Source organism: Aphelocoma coerulescens, chromosome 1 (assembly GCF_041296385.1).
Source record: "Aphelocoma coerulescens isolate FSJ_1873_10779 chromosome 1, UR_Acoe_1.0, whole genome shotgun sequence".
Lineage (NCBI taxonomy): Eukaryota > Metazoa > Chordata > Aves > Passeriformes > Corvidae > Aphelocoma > Aphelocoma coerulescens.
Window position 1 is genome coordinate 85,802,703 of NC_091013.1, and position 20,781 is coordinate 85,823,483.

At 40.8% G+C, this 20,781-nt stretch overlaps 1 protein-coding gene across 5 annotated transcripts in view; it reads left to right on the plus strand.

The window, feature by feature from the left end:
- NOX4 (NADPH oxidase 4) overlaps positions 1–20,781 on the plus strand; it is a 116,580-nt gene that overhangs the window by 80,301 nt on the left and 15,498 nt on the right. For 4 of the 5 annotated variants that reach the window (XR_011150978.1, XR_011150979.1, XM_069015593.1 and 1 more), the window contains 4 exons: positions 10,676–10,795; positions 14,233–14,341; positions 14,924–14,992; positions 17,081–17,181. Coding sequence is in view for 3 of the 5 variants with exons in the window: in XM_069015593.1 (XP_068871694.1) it covers positions 10,676–10,795; positions 14,233–14,341; positions 14,924–14,992; positions 17,081–17,181 (399 nt within the window). In the remaining 2 variants the exon portion in view is untranslated. The remainder of the gene's footprint in view (positions 1–10,675; positions 10,796–14,232; positions 14,342–14,923; positions 14,993–17,080; positions 17,182–20,781) is intronic. The other variant, XM_069015618.1, reaches the window with a different exon arrangement.

Below are 20,781 nucleotides of genomic sequence, written 5' to 3' on the forward strand. Positions count from 1 at the left end.
CTGGACTCACCCCAGCAGCTCAATGTCTTTCTTGAAATGAGGGACTAAAAACTGAACACAGGATTTGAGATGCAGCCTCAAGTAAACTTGAGCATTAAGCTAATTAAACTTAAACTAAGCATCCCTTACCTTATGGAGGGGAGTTCTGAGAATGTGTTGCTTTCTGGTTTTACCAAAACAAAGAGCATTAACTGAGGATGTAAATGACATTCTGGAAATGACAGTGGGTAAACACGACAGAGATGGGATTAAAACTGTGGACTTCTCCTCTGACTGATCAAAACTATCCTTTTAGGTTAGACCTGAGGCACTGTCATGGGATCTGCATTTCACAATGATGATGAACATGATGGGGATCAGCTTTACTGGGTGTGGATGTGCAGGACACTGATTTTGTACAAGAAATCTCACGTGTCATGATTTGTTCTGTAGAATGACAAGACCAGTCACACACAGTGGTGTTTCTCTGTATATATGTAGAGCAACTTCAGGAGTCCTGGTCAGTAGGAACTGGTATTGAACCTAAAGCAGAGGCTCTTTTGGCTTAGGCCCTGACTCTGTGCCAGATGTATTCATTCTGCTGTGATGCCCAGCCTCTGTTATGTTCAGAGCCATATAGTCACCTTGCCTTGCAGCAGTGTCTCGCAGCCAGTGGGTTGTAGACCTCTGGATATTTATAAAAAGTGAGGGTAGGAAGGGTTAGGAAAAGAGTTAGGTATTTGCAGTAATTAAACACTAGTCCCCTATCTTTCTGTCTCTCACCAAGTCACTCATATGTTTTGTTTGGGATCAACTGTTCTCTGTAAGCTTCTTATATATAACTCAGAAAAATGCTAAAAAGTAAGGCTCTGTTAATATGAGCACATAGAAAGGTAAGAGCTTGAAGGAATTTAAAAATTCAAGGGATAAAAATTTCTTTATTTTGAATAACCCAAGGTGGCTGTACAGAGGCATCTTTGTATGGCTAGAAAGGTAATAGCAATGACACTGCTACCTGTGAATAATAATGTCATTATACAGGGCCTTGGCAGGACTGAAACTGGAACACTGCATACAATAATAGGCCATTCACTCTGAAAAATAGAAATGGAAATAAGAAGTTGGAGCATATTCAGAGAAAAACAAAGAAGAGGTCAAGATAGTCAGGACTGCATTGAGCTCATCTCTGATGTAGTGCAGTATATTTTCTGGTAGATGATAAGCTTCTGCCAGTGAATCTATATGCAGACTCATCTACAGGCTTCTGTTGACTTCAGAAATTCCTTCTCCAAGTTGGGTGATCTCATCCTTAATCTGCCATTTTACTGTGTATGGTTCACTCTACTGTTCAGCAGGTGTTCTTTCTTTACATTTTGGCCTTGCCAGTTTTCTGTATCCCCTTCCAGATAAGAGATTCTCTGCCTAAGGAAATGAGCTTGTCTGACTATCACTGAACATCTGGAAGCCATCTGAAGTTGTGTTATCACTATCTTGCAGACCTCTCTCTTCGACTGTCAGAGGAATATTTAGAGAATTTCTTTCTAGGCTTTCTGGCAGCTAAATTCAAGCAAAGATACTTTACAGACCCCAAGCCAGTAATTACTTGCTACATTAAGCTGCCCCAAAGGAAACTTACTCCTACAGTCACATTCACTGGCCTGGATAGGATGAAGTGAAGCTTCATGTGAAGTGAAACTCATGGAGAACATCTTTCCCTAAAGGAAACGTAGCTGAGAGAGACATTCTTCTAAAAAGAGTTTTCTAGATAAAAGATGGGCTTGTGACTGGACAAAGTCACTTTGTTTACCCAATGTAAGCCCTAAGACAGAAAAGAGTCAGTGGTGAGACATGGCAAATTTTTCAAGGGTGTTTATTACATTTTAGGTAGCATATTTGTGTTTAGGTTTACCAGGTATTGAGGTAAACCTCAATAAAACTCCCATTTTATTGCAGGAGTAACTACTTCATTCCAATTGCAGAATTTGTCTTTCTTTTTTCTTCATATTCTCTTAATTTTGAATTCTTCACCTCTACTTAATCCAGTCCAAAGAGCCTGAGCGGGCTGACTTCGGAGAGAACTGTGATATGCCTGTCCTTGTCTTCAGATTGATCTGCTGCCAGCTGTATCTGCCAGCACTTCAGTCAGCTGCTTCTCTCATCCCCTTTTGTTTCTGCAGCTACCTAGCTAGGATTTTAAATCCTGTACTTTGTCATCCTTGGGATTTGTCAGCAGAAGCCAACTTTTCTTTCCCCAGCTCTAAGGTATACTGGAGCTTGACTGGGAAAGCCTACTGGCAGTGTGGATATTTAACTAGAGTGGTCTTCTTTTTCCCCCAGCCTACTCTATCCAAAGAATTATTTTACCCTTTGGTATAATGTATCTCCTGAGTATATTTGTTACTGCAAAGGAGCTGCCAGGGGTGGGAAACCCACGTATGTACTGTCAGGCTTTCCTGAGTCCTAAACTCCCAAGTAGTTCTCCCATTCTTCAATTGAAAATACACAAACCCTGGCTGAGGGAACCGCATTAGACTTCTAGTGCTGGTTAATATGTAATATTTAGAGATGTGGAAAACTTGAAACCCCTTTGGAAATCTGAAATGTGGTTGCATCAGTACAGAAAGGGGTTAGAGGTCTTTGGTAGTCTTGATCCACCCCCCACAGTCCATTCCCACCTCTTGACCTCACTCCTGCATTTGTGCTGTACTGTCGTGCTCTTCTCCAGGAGCCAGAACAAGGATGTTTATCACAGGAAAGTGCTGCCCTACATCTCTATGGCCCCTTCTCCAGCCACATCCTGTTCTTTCTCACAGTTGCAGTGTCTTACTGCAAACAATGCTTGGCTGTGACTACCAGCAGTCCTTGTTTGGCTCCACAGCTATCCATCCAGCTGTTGCTGTTTGAGACATGAACATTAGCCACCTTGCCTTCCAGGCTTCTACAGAAACTGATGCTGCAGGTATTTCACTGGTGTGGAGACATGTCCTGTCAGAATCATTTACCAAGCGAGGAAGAGGGCTAATATTGGCACTACTTCTGTGCCATCTGTTCGATGGCATCACCTCTCTGAGATGACCACCAAAGGCAGCAGTATAGGCAACAGAAAGCTTCCTGTAAATATTGAAAGAGACCAAAGATCAAATATGGAAGTGGATGATTACTCTAAAGCAGAAACGCAGTTTGCAGTGAGATAAGCAGATAACTACTGTGGCAGTGAATGGGTTGTGGAGAAACATGGCCAGCACATTCAACCTCATTGTGGTTGCTGGTCTGCAGCATTTTATCACTTAATGATGTAATAAATAAATTTTCAAAGGCAAGTTTCAGTAGGTGGTTCAGTCATTGCCAATGCTCTTCTTTTTATTTTTCTTGATTACCTCAGGCAAAATTGGTAGGACGCAATTTTATAGGGAGGCAAGGCACTTCACAAAATAGAAATTGCAATTGCTAAGGAAAAAGGTGTACAACTGGATTTCTTGTCATAATAAAGTGAAATTCTGTGTTCTTTAATCAAAGGAATACATTTTGAGAACATTTTGTAAAAATGACCTTAAAAAGGTTGCCACAGAAAAGAATGCAACATTAATTAAGAATATTGACCCAAAAATTTGGTACAGAATGTACACGTACTTTCAGAGAACAAGGTTGCCTCAGTTTATAATTATATTTGGTTGTAGTTCTCATAGTGGTTTTACACTTTTTAATGGAGTAAATGAATGGTCTAAATTGTTTCTTCTCTCCTGTAATAGTCAGCAATGAGTAGTCAGAAATATGGGTTCTCCATAAGTACTTCAGGCAATGTTTAGATAATTTTATTCAGTTCTGAGGAAAACTATCTTGGTCTGAGAGGTTGCTTTCAGATTGCTGTGGGAGTCATGAACAAGGAAGAACCGTGTTTACAAGGCCGTCCATCCGAGTTGCAAGTCTGTTCTCTGTTGCCATCAGTGGTAGTTTGATCTCCATGCTTTTTTGAACTTCTCATTCATAGTCAGGAGGTTCTTTTCCTCCTTTCTCCTCCTGCTCACTCCTCTGTTACAAGTCCAGCTCCCAAAAGGCAGTTGTACAACTTCTGCTGCTGTAGTGTTCCAGCCTACTCCAGTGGAATCTTCTCAAACCTTCACTGTGTGTCATGGAAAACCACATATCTCAGTTTGTGGTTTACAGGAGGAGCATTATCCATGAAAATACAGGTGCCTGCTCAGCTGCTCCACTGTCTTACCCTTATCATCATGCCTTCAACATGTTTCCTCTTGCTAAGGATGTTGCAGAGCTGGAAATTCTTCTTTAGTTATCTCTGGGCCCTTGAGAGTATAATAAGCTGAAAAAAAGTGGTTTTGTTTTGTTTTTCCCAGTCAGAGAGAAATAAATGGAACTGAGATGTACTAAAACCGATGGTTCTTACAGGATTCTAATACTAATAATGATTTGGCATGTTTCTATGAGAAGAAAATTTGGTGCTAATTGATTCTGTAGTTTTTTGAGCCATCCACGTTGTTATAATCAGATGTTTCACTAGCTGTTCAAGGAATCAACTCCTGTAGAAAAGAGAAGGAACCTTCTGCAAGCTCTAGTAGGTACTGTAAGAGTATGTTTGAAGTTGAAAGGAAAAAATGTGAATAATCAATCAGAAATTTAACTCAAGCAGTTTAAAAAGATCAGGAGAGGGTGGCTAATGAAACCTGAATTAGAATCATAACCCTTTGCAATCTTGCACAAAACAAGTATATAAATTTGATTGGACCCACTGGGTTTTGCAAGCTTATTTGTCTAAGGGGCTGTTGATTTCTTTAATGGAAACATCATTCTTCACAGTGTCAGGAGAACACATGGGAATCTTTGATCACACATGCCAGATGTCACATTTTGTGACACTTTTAAACCTTGGAAAGCTGTTGTAGTTTTGGAAATCCGTAAAAAAACAGGGATGGCATGCTTTGTTCACTAGTGGTTCTTTTCTAAAAGGCTGTTGGTACTGAAATGCTGTCAATGATCACAATACCTCTGGAAAAATAGTGTTGGAGTGTACACATCTAAATTGTGGCTGAAATAATGACATGAGGTATTGTACGTTGACTTCAAAAAAGGAAGTGGCTGTCTTGATTTTTGCTGCAGAAAATATTTTAAAATCTTTGATAGTAGTAAATGCAGCTTCTTTGAAAAATAAAAATCCTGTAATTTGTTGTAGCTAGGCTTTTATTGAAAAATGTGTATTGAGCCTTGGACTCCAAAATGTTCTAGAACAGTGCACTAGTCAGTTTTGCTTTCTGCAGGCCTACCATATGAAAGATTGTCTCTGATACAAGTTTTGGATTTGGATGGTTACCAGCAGTCCTTCTCTGATATCTGTTATGCTGGTGCCCTGAAGAGTCATGCATCAGGAAGCTGTTCTGATAGACAGAGCCACACAGCAGAGGGACAAACTAACTTAAGCTGGAGAAACAGCAGACAACTGATGGATATAATCAGACAGCAAAATTCAGGGAAACAGTACTGATCCAGAATATGACTGAGCTACAGTGAGCACATCAGGAGCCTGTTTTTTCAGATATCAGAGAAAAGAGGAGTCTTAAGAAGGAATTTTAAGGGAGATCATGAAATAGCTCTGCAGATGTTTACAGAGATTCCCTCCCAGGCATGAAGGGAAGTGTGGGAGGAACATGGAGGCACTTGTTTGAATATTTGTCATGTGGGGGTGGAAGCTGATACTGTGGGTTATCAGAGAGAGGTGATTGCATCTCTCTGGTGCAGCCAAGTTAGAGCACCAGAAGAACATAAGGAAACTGCTTCAGCCATCAGACAGTCAGTTCCTTGGAGTTCTCAGGCTGAATCCATCAGTTCTGAGCTGTGCTTTTGGTAGGACAAGTAAAAGAGAAGACTAAGCATGGGAGAAGGAATGTTTAGTTGATTTTATTATGATTTTGGAGAATGTCGATGTTTTTATAAGGAATCAGGGGAGGGATTCAGCTCCATTAGCTGTATTGATTGTGTGTCATGACTGTATTGAGAACTTAGTGTGCTCATGCAAAGATACCTACATGTGGATCTTTGTAAGAACTGAATACCAAGGATATAACATCTCATGCTGCTGGTTTAAATCCTTACTCAGTTGACACTGGTAAGAGCTTTGCCACAAACTTCAGTCAGACTAGGATTTCACTTTTTGTGCTCTATGCAGTACTTTGTATCCAAGCATTTTGTTCAGCTTGCAGATGATGATACTGCTTTAATTAAAATTTCCTACAAGCTCTTGAATTAACTCCTCTATCCATCTGTTATTCCACTAATATCCCAGATAATGTCTTACAGTAGCTCCCAGAGAGCGTGGAAATAAAAAAGTGGTATCATCATTTACTGTTGGGTAGTGAAGTACAATGCAAGCATTAAACTTTTCTAAGGGCTCCTACACCCTGAAGTAAAGGATGGCACTGAGAGCCAAGTCCAAAAGGTGTGAGCAGGTATCTCCACACATCACTGTGCAGTACCTTATGGAAAATATTGAACTGGATGTCAAAGCAGTACATCTGCCTGTGTCCCTGAGACAGTGTCCCTTGGTTTAGGGACAGCCCCATGTTAGTGCAGTGGCATTGCCCAGCACTGGAACAAGCTGGTTTAGTGCTTGTTGGGCTATTTGGGTACCACTGCACTGTAGAATGGGAGTGTGCTTTAAATAGAAAATATCTATAAGATACTTTTTAATAATGTCCTCTGCTATTTTTTGTGATGTATTTTATTTTGAACAGCTTTTTTTTCCTCTTTCTGAGCTAAGAAATTGTGCCAGAATAATAAGCAAGAGCACTCCTAAGACTGGAAGTGAATGCAGTGAAAAGAACAACTTGTTATTTGAATAAGTTTGCCTGAAGGGGCAATTTCTAAATTTTTAGTAAAATTCCATTCCCTTCCTTCATGTTAATTAAATGAAAGCTGGGGGATAGGAGAGCATAGCATGGTAGTGTGATATATCTGGGGCCCAGCTCAAGAAACAAAAAGTCATTTTACCCCCCCTTGGCTTTTTATTGAGTGCTGTGATATTTCATTTTCAATAATGAGCTGCTTTTATGCAAAAGTTTTCAGTCCTACTAAATGAAAGGAGGAACATGTTGACAGGAAACAAAAATTGCATAATCTCTGCAGAAGTCTATGACTGAATCACTGCTCTGTTCAACCCTGTGCCATTTGATATGGCATCAGGAGGTTTCTTTCTTCCACTGACTTGAATAAGAAAAGGATAAATGACCACTGCCATTAAGGCATCAGGGCCACATTTGTCTCAGTTATAAATTATCCCCATACTAAAAGGGGATTAAATAGAGCATGTTTATGACCTCCAACAAAATCTTCTAGGGAGATCATGTTATCCTTGGAATCAGTCTTTCCAGGCAGTCTGGTGCAGTGGGTTAATGCAGTAGCAATATTTCTCCAGGTTTTCCCCCAGTTCTCTTTTTCACACTTGGAAGCAGTGACTTCTGGCTGCTTTGTGCTGGACCACATGCAGACACAGCATGTGTCTTGGCTTCTCTGATTGCATCTGCTGTCCAAGCAACTGCTCCTCACTCCCTGAGAGGAAGACACAGTGGGCAAATAGAAATATTTTGCAGGCCAGATGGGGCTAATGGACCACAAACTGGAGCATTCTGACCAAAATGCATATTTAATTGCAGGTTGTTTCTTGAATTTCTGGCATGCACTGTGCTTGACTGGTTTCTGGTGACCAAATCTAGTTTTGCATTTTTCCTCTCCTGATCATGTCAGTGTTATTCAGAGGCACTCAGACTTTCCAGGAATTGCTTCATCCCTTCTGAGATCAAACATATATAGTTCAGGTAGTCCTCAAGTAGTGCAGTTTTGTTAAGTGGCTCCCTTACAGTATATAACTGTTGTCACATCCACTGTGGTAATTTCTGGGAAAATGTGCTTTGATTGTTTTTGTTTCATTTTCTTGTGTTTTTCACTCAAAATCTTGCCTTTAAGTTTGTGTATCCAAAGGAAAGTTAGTGCTGCTTGTCCACAATGTGAGGAATTTCCCTCAGGCCTGTGTTTTTGCACTTCATACCTTTAGGAGCAATTCTCTAGATTTCACCAGCTAGGTGGGGGCTGGTTAGGGTAACATGTATAAGAGGTATGCCAGGAATGAGAAGGTTGCTGGTCTTTGTTATCCAGTTGTTTTGGTTTTTTTTCTTTTTTTATATACTCTGATACCCTAAAATTAGATCTCTGTTGCATTTGTTACATACACATCTGAGACCCATAACATTTGTGGACTTCTTTCAGAATATCCCTTGGACCAGATTTATTTCAGTGTTGCAGCCTGCTTCTCAACATTCTCCCTGTTGCTTATTTAAACAGGAGATGCTCCTTTACCTACTCAGTCAAGTGACAGTGCAACTCTTAGATCTCTTGAAGCAGCTGCTGCTGCACTCTGAACCAGCAGTAGTATAATTTCATTAGTGGAAAATAAACCCTTTTTAAGTAAATGTGGTATAAAGTGTTATGTAAGAGGAAACATTTAATGAGCAGATGCTTAAAATTCTGTTTATATTGTATGCACGTGGCCAGTTAAGTTTTTCTTGGCCCCATTGTGTAAAAGAATATGTCTGTCTTAAGTAAGGAGTGTATTTGTTTTTCTAATATTCTCATCATGCTGGAACTAACATACTTGACATTGCAAAGTTTTGAGATTCTCCAAGAGCACGTTTTTAGAATACTGTAGAGACTACATATACAGAAATAAGAGTAAGCACATTTAGGTTGAAGATGGCTTAGTTATAAAATTTGTTTGCTTAAAAACATTTCCAATGCCTTCTGATGATGTCTGTGGCTAGGCCAGTGTCTTCCTTTCTCTTCAGGCAGGACACCAAGAAAGGGGTTTATAAGACAGGACATAGTTAAGGATCAGAGTCCAGATCTATCAGAAAGCTGGTAGTTATCTGTGTTCAATTAAGACACCATAGAAGAAGGAGCCTAGCATATGAGGCATCAAGATGTCAACCATAGCAGAGGTCTGGAAAAAATTTCCTAAGAAGGATCATAATGGCCAAAGACACCCAAACAAGATATTGTCTTGACTGGTAAGATAATGCCAAGGGTCAGACCACCAAACTAAAAGAAATGAGATCAGACTGAGAACTTAAGTTATGGCTAAAATCTAGCCCTCCAAAGGAATTAATCAGATGAGGTTTGGAAGACTTTGTCTGGGAAAAGATATGTCTTCTCTGCCTTTAATTCTCCAGCTCCTATAAAGGAGAAGCTTACGCCCTTTCATTAGAAATGGAGTATGTGCAGCTCAGTTGTGCAACAGTACCAGTGTGTGTGTATGAAAATGATGTGTGTTGGAGCTTTTTAGTGGACTCAGGCCAAAGCTTGCTCTCAGTCAGCAGACCCGTGGGCAGATGTGTCTGCTGAGCTGCTGAACACAGTGCTGGTCCCACCACACTTGGCTGTATTCACCTGTTACCTAAACTGTGCTTATCCAGTGAGTCACCCCTACACAGAACAGGCCTTGAGTAAATGTCCTGTTCAAGTTCTCTTTATGGCAGTTTCTAAAGATGAATCTGCTCCTGGGGTAAGATATGCAGTTGTTTTTCCATAGGTAGTGTATGAAATGTTTTTCCATATGAGTGTATGAAATCTTACAGCCCATAAATTGTGAGCTATCTATGGGTGACCATGCTCAGATTGTCAGCAGTGTAGGAAAGATCTTGTAGGAGGTCAAACTTTTGAAAATACCTAAAACCGATTTTTAAATTATAGCCAATGTACTATCCAATAGTATCTGAAGTATTAAAAATAGGTTGGAAATGGAACACAGTCTCCTAAATAATCTTTAAAATCAAGTGGACAAACGGGTTATAATATTGAGAGGTATGAGTCAAAGGGGAACAACTCAGCAATTTTTCTCCCTCTTCAGAAAACCTGTGTAAGATGAACCTCCTAGGCAGGCCTAGCCAAATTCTTTTCTGTAGATACAAAAATGCTGCTAGCAAGGATTTTCTTGCTATTTTTCTAAGTCCATGAGAGACTTTTTTCTCTCACAGAAGAGGTAGCAGGGAATGTAAACAACCAAGCCACCTGCAACCTTGAAAAGTCTTGTTTGTGGTATAGTAGAAAAATATTTTGACAATGGATGTTTTAGGATTTTAGGCAGTCACCCCAAGGGGTGGCTGATCCTTTGTCCAATTAGACTATGAAGAAAAAAGTCTATACAAGAGTTTGTAAAATAATTAAATAAATCAATCTTACTGCACAATTCCTGCCTGCTGGATCTTCTCTCCTCCTCCTCCCTATGGCTGCAGAATACAGTGATAGACCCTAGGGCCCAGGCCTGCGGTAATACTTTTCTTTCCTACATATGACCCACCAAGTCGTTATTGTTTCTAGTGCAGCCCTTTCTTTGCCCTCTAACTCCATACAAAATAGGAAGCCATAATCTAGTCACCTCCACTTGTTCAGTTAAGAAATAGCTTGTCTGATCATGGAATGTGTCAAGAGATTTTAGATAACAGTTTTCTTGCCACAACCTGTACATTCATTCCTGTCCATGTAAAGCTTTCCAGGAAAAAGATTTTCACATTCTGCATCCCAAGACTAATAAAAATTTGAAACAAATTCTTTGTAGAGTTTTTATTCCAGTTTGCTTTTCTTTCCCTTTCTCTGATCTTAACAGTTTCCTCTAAAAGCATGCTTTTTGCTCTTTATGCAGACTGTATGTGGATGGACCTTTTGGAAGTCCCTTTGAGGAATCCCTGAACTACGAGGTCAGCCTCTGCGTGGCTGGAGGTATTGGAGTTACACCATTTGCATCCATACTCAACACACTGCTGTAAGTGAGCTTAAGCCTTTAAAGCATTTTGCCCCAATTTACAGCAACAGTGCATGTCAGAAAGGCTTTGAGGGTCTTAGAATACTTCCACTGGTATAAGCTAATGGTTCCTTGAAAAGATGTAGAGGACTGGGATGTTCCTGAAGGGCATAAATCCTCTCATACCAGCTGTGTAACCCAAAGAGTTGTGGCAGAGATGTGCCAGTGATGCACCTGGATGGGCACAGTGTCACCAGCCTTTGTATCCTGCCACTAGCCTAGCCTGTGATTAATGTGGTCACAGCCCTTCAGCAAGGCTTGTTCCCCTAGTCCCAACTTAGATGAGGCTGTGTGCTATGAGAGTTTTTGGGAGTCGGACAATTGTGACAATCTTTTCTGCTGGAAATGCAGGGCCAGCTCTCCTGGTTTGAATTTTGTAAATGTCTAAGCTTGAGGTTTTAATAGGAAGGAATCAACCTGAATTCAGGTAGCATGCAGATGTTAACTCCATTTGAAAAGTTTAAATTTTAGATATGCATTTTTCTATTTTTTCCCTTCTTGTCTTTTTCTCTCTCTCTTTTTAAATTTTATTTTAATGTAAAGCCTTTCACATTCTATGCAGATTAAACTTTTCACCTCTTGTTTTTCTGTCACATTGACAGCATGGTTCCCACCAAATCTTATGCTGGTGAAATAGACTTGCTTTTATGATTGCTATTGATTTTTTATTTGCTAGAGTATTGGTTAAGAGCTCCAGTCACAGGTTAAGCACCCCTGTTTCAAAGGCCCAATATAAACAGCAGCCAAAGCAGCAAACCTTCCCTGAGAGGCTGAGAGGCTAACTGGCTTTGGGGGGGCTTTGCAATGCACAACTAAAGCATTTCTTCCAAGATGAACGTGCCAATGGTCAGGTGTAACTCCAAAGTGAAGAGTGGAATTTAGATGCTGTACACGTTCTTCTGTCCTTAACCTGGGCTGGGCCTGACAGTGCTAAGTGCTACTGAAAGTTATTAGCCTCATGTGTCTCATAGTGCTGCAGCCCCCAAAGACCATCTTGGGCTCCCTCATTTTCTTTTCTTGAAAGCATATGGATCATCCTCTCAAAACCAGGGTACATTTTTGCTGAAAGCCTGGGGCTCAGGTGGATAAAATGACTGTTTTCCTTGTGATGGATTATCCCTGGCAGTGTTTAGCAGAAATGTCACGGAACACAAGACGGGCCAGCAGCAGGTAATTAGATATTTTCCTCTACCAGTGTGTTATCAGAGGCTGTAAGAATTTGCACAGACACTGCAAGAAAATGGTAGTGTCCAAAGGATTTTGCAATGTCCATTTATCTACATAAAGCCATAAATTGACTTCCAAGGAGCTAATTCCATAACCTACCTTTGTACCACTCTTCCCCTTGTGCACTGTACAGTATACAGGGGAATCATTCTGGGGAAAAGTTAACAGTCTTAGTCTGCTTCCCTCCTCAGTATTTAAACATCAACGAGGCACTGGTTTAGTGGATGATCTGCCTGTGTCTTTGCCCTGGCTTGGAAGCAGATATTGGCAGGTATGAACATGCAAACTGCCTCATGATGCCAGCGCTGCAGAGTAGCCAGGCCAGTCCTGCTGTGTCAAGGACACACAGGTCTAGGAGAGGTCCACAGCCTGTCCTTGAAATCTTGTTTCCTGCTCTGTTGTTTTCCCCTTGTATGTACATAATTGGATTCATGCCCCTGCCTTTCCCTCCACTTAGCTGTTGAACCCTATGCCCTATTTTAAGAAATTATAGTGTACTTTAAGGAAAGATAGAGGCTTTTATGCACAAGTGTCTGTAAATAATGGCTGTTATGGGCAGTGTAACACAGAAATATGCAAGAAATGTTACATATAAGTGGTTGTAACGGGGGATCGCACCTCTACTGTGCAATTATATCCTGCTGGAGGTAGATGCAGGCATATGTGTCTGGGGTGCTATTTGAAATCTATGCTGGACTTGTCTGATGAAGTTTGCTGTCCAGCCTCTTTGGCCAGCTGCAGTGTTTCATCACCGAGAGTGGTGTTTTGTTATTGAACTGGGGCATTTCAATGCAAAATGCCTTGCATTTTTCTCTTTTTTTATCCCTTTTTATGGTGAAAGGCACTTACTTTCCTTGCTACTGCTTATAGTTCTCTTGTCTCATCTGACCAGATTGTGACCCTTCCTAAGGGCTTGTCTTAGTTTAGGCAATCAGAAAGGGATGGAGAAAATCCTGTTTGGCAGGTCAGCAGTTTACAAACCCAAAATTTGAAATTAGGACTTGAAAACCACTGTATTCCCCAGTCTGAAAGCATTATCTTTACTCTCTCTGGGGAGTTTATATGAAAGATGAGTGATCAGTTCTACGTGCTGCTGAGGTGCTGCTGATGTGTCCATCCTTGCCTCTCAGGGGAGGGCTGTGGGGAGGCAGGACACTGGTTGGAGCCATCACTTATATAGATCTATTATCCCTATACCCTTGCTGGATATGCCAGTAGCTAGAGTTTGGAATAAAGCACAGTGGGTATGGTGAGATGTATCATGAAACTTTTCCCGCAGGCTTGGCTCCTAGGATTGGCATTTGAAGTGCACAGGCTATGGCCTTCCCTATCTGAAAATTATATTAGGAGGAAAAGGAGGAAACTGTGCACTGACCATTTCAGTGATCAGAACAACAAAAAACAGTGTTGGCTAACTAAGAAAATGCTTCCTGAATGCATGTGCTTTTTTTGAACTCATTACTCATCAGGGTATTTTTTATTTCTATTTTCTTTCCCAGTTCATTCAAATCTCCTTCCTTTGTGCTTATTTTTGCTTTAATTGATTTAGAAATCTGACAGGAGAGTCCTGTTTTTCTAAATGCAATGCCAGAATCTGCCCATGGCTGCACTTTATCTACCAGCATTTTCTGAAGTCTGTAATATATCACACAGTTCCATAACACAATGGAGCTCTGATTTGATTTGGTCTTTGTGATTTTGCTACAGTATTAATTATAACCAACCAGAGCCTTTCAAATATAAAGGCAGAATTAAGTCCTGACATTATTGCATTTGTCAATATTTTCCACTTACAGGCTGCTTTATAAACCTAATAAAGCATAATAAATACACTTGAACTTAGAATGTCTCCTTTGCTTTGAAATAAAAGTTTGATGATGATACATGAATTCATTTTTGCTCCTCAAATCATCTGTGTAGCTGACAAGTTCCTAGTGTGGAAGCAGTATCTGTGATGGCTGTTAGCTCTGTGCTAGAGATTTAATATTCTCAGGATCATCCAAATAGGCTGTGTTGGTCAATTCAGTGTCTGATGTATCATAGCTTGAAGAGCAACTTAGCAGTTAGCTTCTAATGGAAATTCATGTTTCCATTAATTAATATAAAGCATCCTAATTAATGTTTCCCTTTAAAATTATAATGTTGAACTACCCACACATTTTATTTTCAAGTGACGGCTGGAAATGCTACAAGCTCAGAAGACTCTACTTCATTTGGGTATGCAGGGACATTGAGTCTTTCCGCTGGTTTGCAGATCTGCTCTGTATGTTGCATAACAAGGTAATGGGTGTTGTTTGGAGGGATCCTGACAACTTAAATGCAAGGTATGCCCACACCACACGCCTGGCATGCTATAGAACATGGCAGCCTTGCTCAAAACAAATGAGTTCCAGCAGTAGCTTGGGCTGCCTGATCCAGGCTTCATTTGTTTTTGGAGCTGCATAAACCAGTTTGAGTATCCATCACCAACGTTTCATTGCAGCAATGCCATGTTCCATGTCCAGTGTTCTGGACACTTATCTGTGTCCAGACTACTTTATGAGATGGAAGGAGCAGCACAAGCAGTCTGGGAAGTTTTGAGTGGCCCTTAGTCATTTGGCTAGTAGACAGATTGAGAAGGGAGTGGGATTTACAATTCCAAGTGTATTTTAAGAGCCGTGTAGCTTCCTAAAATAATATTTTTTACACAGCGTGATGTGCAATATTCACAAAGGGGTGCTGTGGAAGCACACCCTCTTCATTAAAAAGCTTACTTCACTGATGCTGAAACCCATGTTCCTCAGCATAGTAGGCACAAGTGACTTCACACTTACATTAAGAAAAAGAATATTATTTCACTAGCTGTTTTTATCATCCTCCCAGCTTTGGCAGGAGAATCGGCCAGACTATATAAATATCCAGCTGTACCTCAGTCAAACAGATGGAATACAGGTATGTGGCCAAATGTTGTTTGTAAACTAAACTAGACCTTGGAGTAATAGGCGATGCAAACTGTCAGTCAAAGGCAGAAGGGGATTACTGCAGATGGTAAAAACAGGAGATGAGGCCATAAACTCGAGTGACTGATTCATTAATAGAGCAAGAGGGCCAGTTCATCCCCACAGCATTAAGAGAGTCTAGTGCAGTGCCCTTAACTTGATTAGGTGTGGGCAGAAATCCATATCTTCCTTTTCTAGGAATGAGGTCCTTCCAGGCCAGGCCACAGACCAGACAGTTGGCCGTGTTCGATGGGAAATATGCATTGTTTCTGGGCTAAGAACCAAACCAGAATAGTTCTAGGAACTTGCAAGCTCAAATCTTCTTTTCCCATATATATTTTGAAAGAATCTAGTTATTTTTAAAAGCTTTTTATTTCATTGCCTCATAAATAGATGAAAGGTAGAAATTCCTTGATGTGTAAGACTGAAAATGATACTGAGCTGTAAATTGTCATGTATTGCCAATGACAAGGCTGGGCTAATTCCCCAAATCTTGGCATTTTCTGTAACTATTTATGCTTGCAATCTTCATTTTATGTTATTTAGCCCATAAGCCTAGGTACAAGTCTTTACTGTGCCGTGTCAGGAAGCTTTCCATTGACTACAGGGTGCCCAAAGACAAGCCTGACAATAACTGCAAACCATCAAATGCAGTGAGAAACCATGCCCAAAGGATTTGGATCTGCCTGGTATCAGGTGGAGATAGCATAACATTCACAGCTCTGGTAGGAACACAATCCCATAGTTTAAATGATGTGATAGCCACAGTAGTTATGACTATGACAAATGTAATGCCTGGACAAGATATGTTGATTGAAATGGAGTGCTTGAAAATGCCTGATTGATGAAGCTGGTGTGTAACTGTTAGGTTAAAATTAAAACTGGAAGCAGGACTGCAATGCAGTGAGGTAGTGAAAGTGAAGTAATAGCCAGTTCAAAGGGAGTTTTCTGATACTATATAATGTACTACTACTGCATAGTGATATTAATCAAGCAGCTGCTGAATTTATTTAAGTCAGCTTTTTGGTTGAAGTCTTTCTTTAAAGTCACTTTTTGTTTGTGGCTCTTGAACAAAACTGCCATGAAGCATAATGCTGCTCATAATTGCTCAAGGAGGAGTTAAGTCTCCATGGCCATACAGGTGGTGTGTTCACTGGTGTTAGTCCAAAGTGCTGACTGCTACCAAAATCAGGGCAGTTCCACATCATGCTCCCTTTGTGCAGCAGCCCTTGTGCCTGTGTGGTAAGAGCCCAGCCTGCAGCAAATGCCTCTTGTCTATAAAAGCCCAGAGGAGGATGAGTTGGCCAGGACTGTGTTTGCATTGGTATGAGGAATGTTCCAGGTTGTTCAGCAATGGGGGGAATGTGGGAGCCTAGAAAACATGTAACTCTGCCTCTTGCTGTTGCATTAGGGCACCAAACCCAGGGTTGTGCCCTGCAATGGGAGGGCATTTCACCTTATCAAAATGCTGGTGAGTTAGCGCTCTGGAATGGATTGGGTTCCATCCGGGAAGCAGTTTTGGCTGCTTTCTGCTGTTACAGCTGCTGTTACAGCAGCTCAAAACAGCTGGCAAACTACTCTCAGGGAGAAAAGTAAGATTTCCCTTGTTACTTTTTCAGACGTAGTCATCTTAATAGTTACTTCTACAAAGTTTGAAAAAAAAAACTTCAGACAGAAATATGATTTTTGCATCAGCAGCATTTCTTCCAGCTTAGCATTAAAAGCCAGTGTGGGAATGAGTAATAGGAGCATGGTTATTGTTTTATGGCTTAAATAAATTGGTTTAAAAGTAATGTGGAAATTAATGAGCAGCTGCATGAGGAACAATGTATAACGAACACCAAGGAGAGCCATCGAAAAGGTACTGAGCAGAGATATTGGTGCATAAAATGGCTGCAGTTCTCATCACAACTATGTGGTACTTGTGCTCAGGTTGTGCACCTCAGCACCCTGGCAAGTCAGCCAATAGCAGGAATGGGAGCCCTGGGTGATATGAGGCAATTTGCAAACGAGGCAGAATGGAGTTTTTTGTTTCTTGCAGAAAATAATTGGGGAAAAATATCAAGCTTTAAACTCCAGGCTTTTGATTGGACGACCCCGGTGGAAGCTCCTGTTCAATGACATAGCAAAGTGCAATAGGAGGTAAGTGCTTGTCCACTTGAAGGATGCCACAGTTTGATGGCTGGGGATATCTGTTTCTAGCTGTGTTTGTATGAAAATATTTCTGGGCTTTATCTTGCTGAGAGATAGCCTAGACAAATGGAAACACTTTTTTTATATGCTCAAAGCAATTCAGCTTTTCATGAAACTGAGATGTTCAGTGGCCCAGAAAATAAAAGGAGCAGATTTCCATCTCACTGCACAGAGATTGCCTATGTTCTTGTCTGTGGCAATGTCTTACTTTCAACATATGCTGGTTTTTTATATAAAGTTACATTTCTTAAAATTGTTGATTCATGATTTGTAATGCTATATTGCAAACAGAATTCCTAAGGAAATATTTGAATTACCTGTATTGTTTTTATTCAGAAGATGTATTGTCTTTGGATATTTCTAGCTATTTTTATTCTCTGTTAAGACCTTGCAATGTCTTTTTACTGTGCTAGAAAAGCATATTATGATCTGAAACAAGACAAGTATAAACCAGAAAAGACATGCAATTAGACTGTGGAATGTCTTTGTCCAGATCCAACTTTGTTGGTTGAGTATTTTACCCCCCACTGGCAGTTTATTGCCTCAAAAGCTGATCTGGAAGAAGAGACTGTGTGAATCCTCCCTAGTCCACTTCTGGCAAAGTCAGTGGTGTGGGAGCAAACCCTGCTGAATTGCTGTTGATCTGTGTGCATCAGGTTGAGAGGTGCTCAGCAGAACTTTCCCTCAAGAACTTTTTGTCCTCTCTTGCACTTGCAAAGTGAAATCTGCCCATGGCTTGTTGACTCTTGTCTTCTGAGGCTAAATATGACCAGGGGACACTGAGGCCCTGGCTCTTGGGAAATACTGAGTGCCAAATGTATCACTATGGGCAGTGTGAGCTGCTGACAGTACTTGTCTTGGATTCAGGTCATAGCAGATGTTGTGAACGGGATGTCCCAAAGGTTGCTAGGTCTCTAGGAGAATTTTCACACTTAGAGAAGGGGTTTAGATTAAGGAACCATGTGAAAGAAAGAAGGAAAGAGAGTTAGAGAACAAAGCTGACTCTCTGGGCTCAAAGATCTCTGCATAGAGGACTGTTGACCTTTTATGCTCCATTCTAATGTCTTTTTTTTGTTTAACTATGTGAGTGCAGTTTTAAAAGATGAAAATGATGATGTTCCTGCCACTTCCTTCCAAGGATGTAAGAGCACATAATGTAGATGAAGCTGTTAGTAGTACTAGTAGTCATCCTTGCTTTTTCTTTTTTGCTTTCCATTGCATTACTCCTAATTAGACTTCGAGTACCATTTTCTCTGCTTTTTCACATCAGGTCATTAAATTGGGCCACCATTTTCAAGCAAGATGTCTTTTAATACCTAAATAATGTTCTGACTCTTTTGATTACCTTGCTAAGATCTAGAATTTGTCACCCTTTGTCATATCTTTATCAAGGTTTATACAGGTCTGTACCTATAGATGTAGTTACTTGTAACAATGCACAGTAGTGAGGCCTTTAACAACCTCAGCGGTCCCACAGAAATTTACCTTTTGTAGGTAATTATTCTCTGTATTTCCTTGGATGAGATGGGATCTTCAGTTTTTCCCTTCAGTCCAATTTCCAGGTCTGCTACTAGCTTTATTTCAGTTCTTATTTCTCTGTAACTTTCCGCCTAAGTGTCCCTGCTGCTATACGGAGACCAAAATAACCAAACTAAAGCAAAACAGGTCAATCAAGTTGTTTCCAACATCTGGTGCCAGTGTTCAGGCTTTCACATTTGCAATCATCCCCTTGGGCTTGTTTATGGGCAGCCAAGATATTTTCTAGTTTTTATCTTGTGATTTTAGGAAAAGCTGCACATAAATAAACAGGCAGCTGGCAAAGCTCTCGCTGTGTAGCTGTCTGATTGCTGTGTGCTTTGTGAATTGTTGCTGTTGTTGCTGTTTGGGTCCCAAATAAGCAAAGTGCATTTGTAAGTGTCTGAGCTTTGCCAGACCTTCAGAGCGTGACATGGGACAACCCAGCATCAGGTTCCTGATCCCTTTTTTTTTCTGGAAAAGAGGAGCAGTCGTATGCCATCTACTGTTCCTATTTCATATGACACCTGCAGACCCAGCAATCTGCGTTGGAACAGTTACGTAATAAATTACTGGTCTCTTTTTTTCATGCTTTTTGTGGGGGAATGGAGCAGCAGCCTTGTTCCCGTTCAGTTGTGTCCTGGATGAAAAGCTTGCACCATGCTCAGTTTGCTTAAGTCAAATGGGCATGTGCTTTTTTCCTTGTAGAGAACGACCTAGAAAAAGACATGAATACCGGTAGGAGAAAAAGGCAGGGAACAGAATGATACATTTCTCATGTGCTGTAAAGGAGAAACCTCTCTCTAGGAACAAACGTGGGATTTAAAACAGGAACATTTCAAGTCCTGGCTCTGTCTTCTCAATGTAGCAAAGTATTTCACCTCTCTCAACTCCTGCTGTTCATAAAATGGATGTAAGAATATGTGCTGACCTACTCATCCCATAGGAACACTGAGGAGTTAACTTGTTCGTGCTCTGAATGAGTAAATCCTATATTGAAGTTTGTAATTATTACAAAGAATGGCCTATGGCGTCGTTTCCTTAACTGTAAACATGTTAATGGTATTAATGAAGATTTTCAGATGCAGGACTACACAGCTGCCTGTTTTCATCTAAGCCACAAAGTGAGCCTTTGTCCCAAACAAGTGATAAACAGTTAAAGCCCATCAGCTCAGGGTAGGAATGTGCTGCTCTGTGTAGTAGCTTCCCTCAGCCACCTTCCTGCTTGTGTTCCAGCATCCAGGCAGGAGCCAGGTGAGGCAAGGAGGGAGGCATCTGCAGGCAGGGACACAGGGGAGGAGGGTAGATGATAAGTGAAGGAGTGTCCAGACTAGATGCTGATGCTGGGTATCTTGGGAAGGAAGTCTGAGAGCCTCTGGCTCACTGCACAGGACAGTGACTCCGATGGGTTTCAGGAGACCTCCTTAGCCATGGGTCTCTTGTGTGACTTCAGGCAAATCATTTAACCTTTCTGTGATTCTGATTACTAGCCAAAAATTATGTATGTCTTGGAAGGATGTTGCTGGGGTGGGAATACATTGGCAGTATGTGCTGCTTAGACATGTATTTACTTCGTTGGCTATTTATATGTAGTGAAAGAGAGAGGGGCAGCCGAACTCTTTGGGGTTTGTTTTATCAGTTCACTGTAGTAATTAGACTAAAGAAAAAGAAAAACAAAAGAACCCCAACAACAACATTAATTCTTTCAATTAAATACACAGTAGAAGACAGAGTCTTGCTGGCAGCTCATGAATCCTTTTTCTCCAGTGTTCACAGATTAGAGGGAGTTCAGAGTCTGCAAGTGCTGAGGAATCTTGTTTGAGAGCAACAAGCAGCAGTGCTCTCATTATTGCTGCAAATTCAGCCACCAGCACAACACCCCTGGCCATTAAAAGGAGTACTGCCAGGACAGGAAAGCTTAATAGATAAACATAAGGGTGAGAAAAGTATGATTTATGACTTTACCATAGATTGATATGAGAGATGCTGTCATTGAAGGCAATTAAAATCAGCGTTGTAAGGTGCCTGCACAAG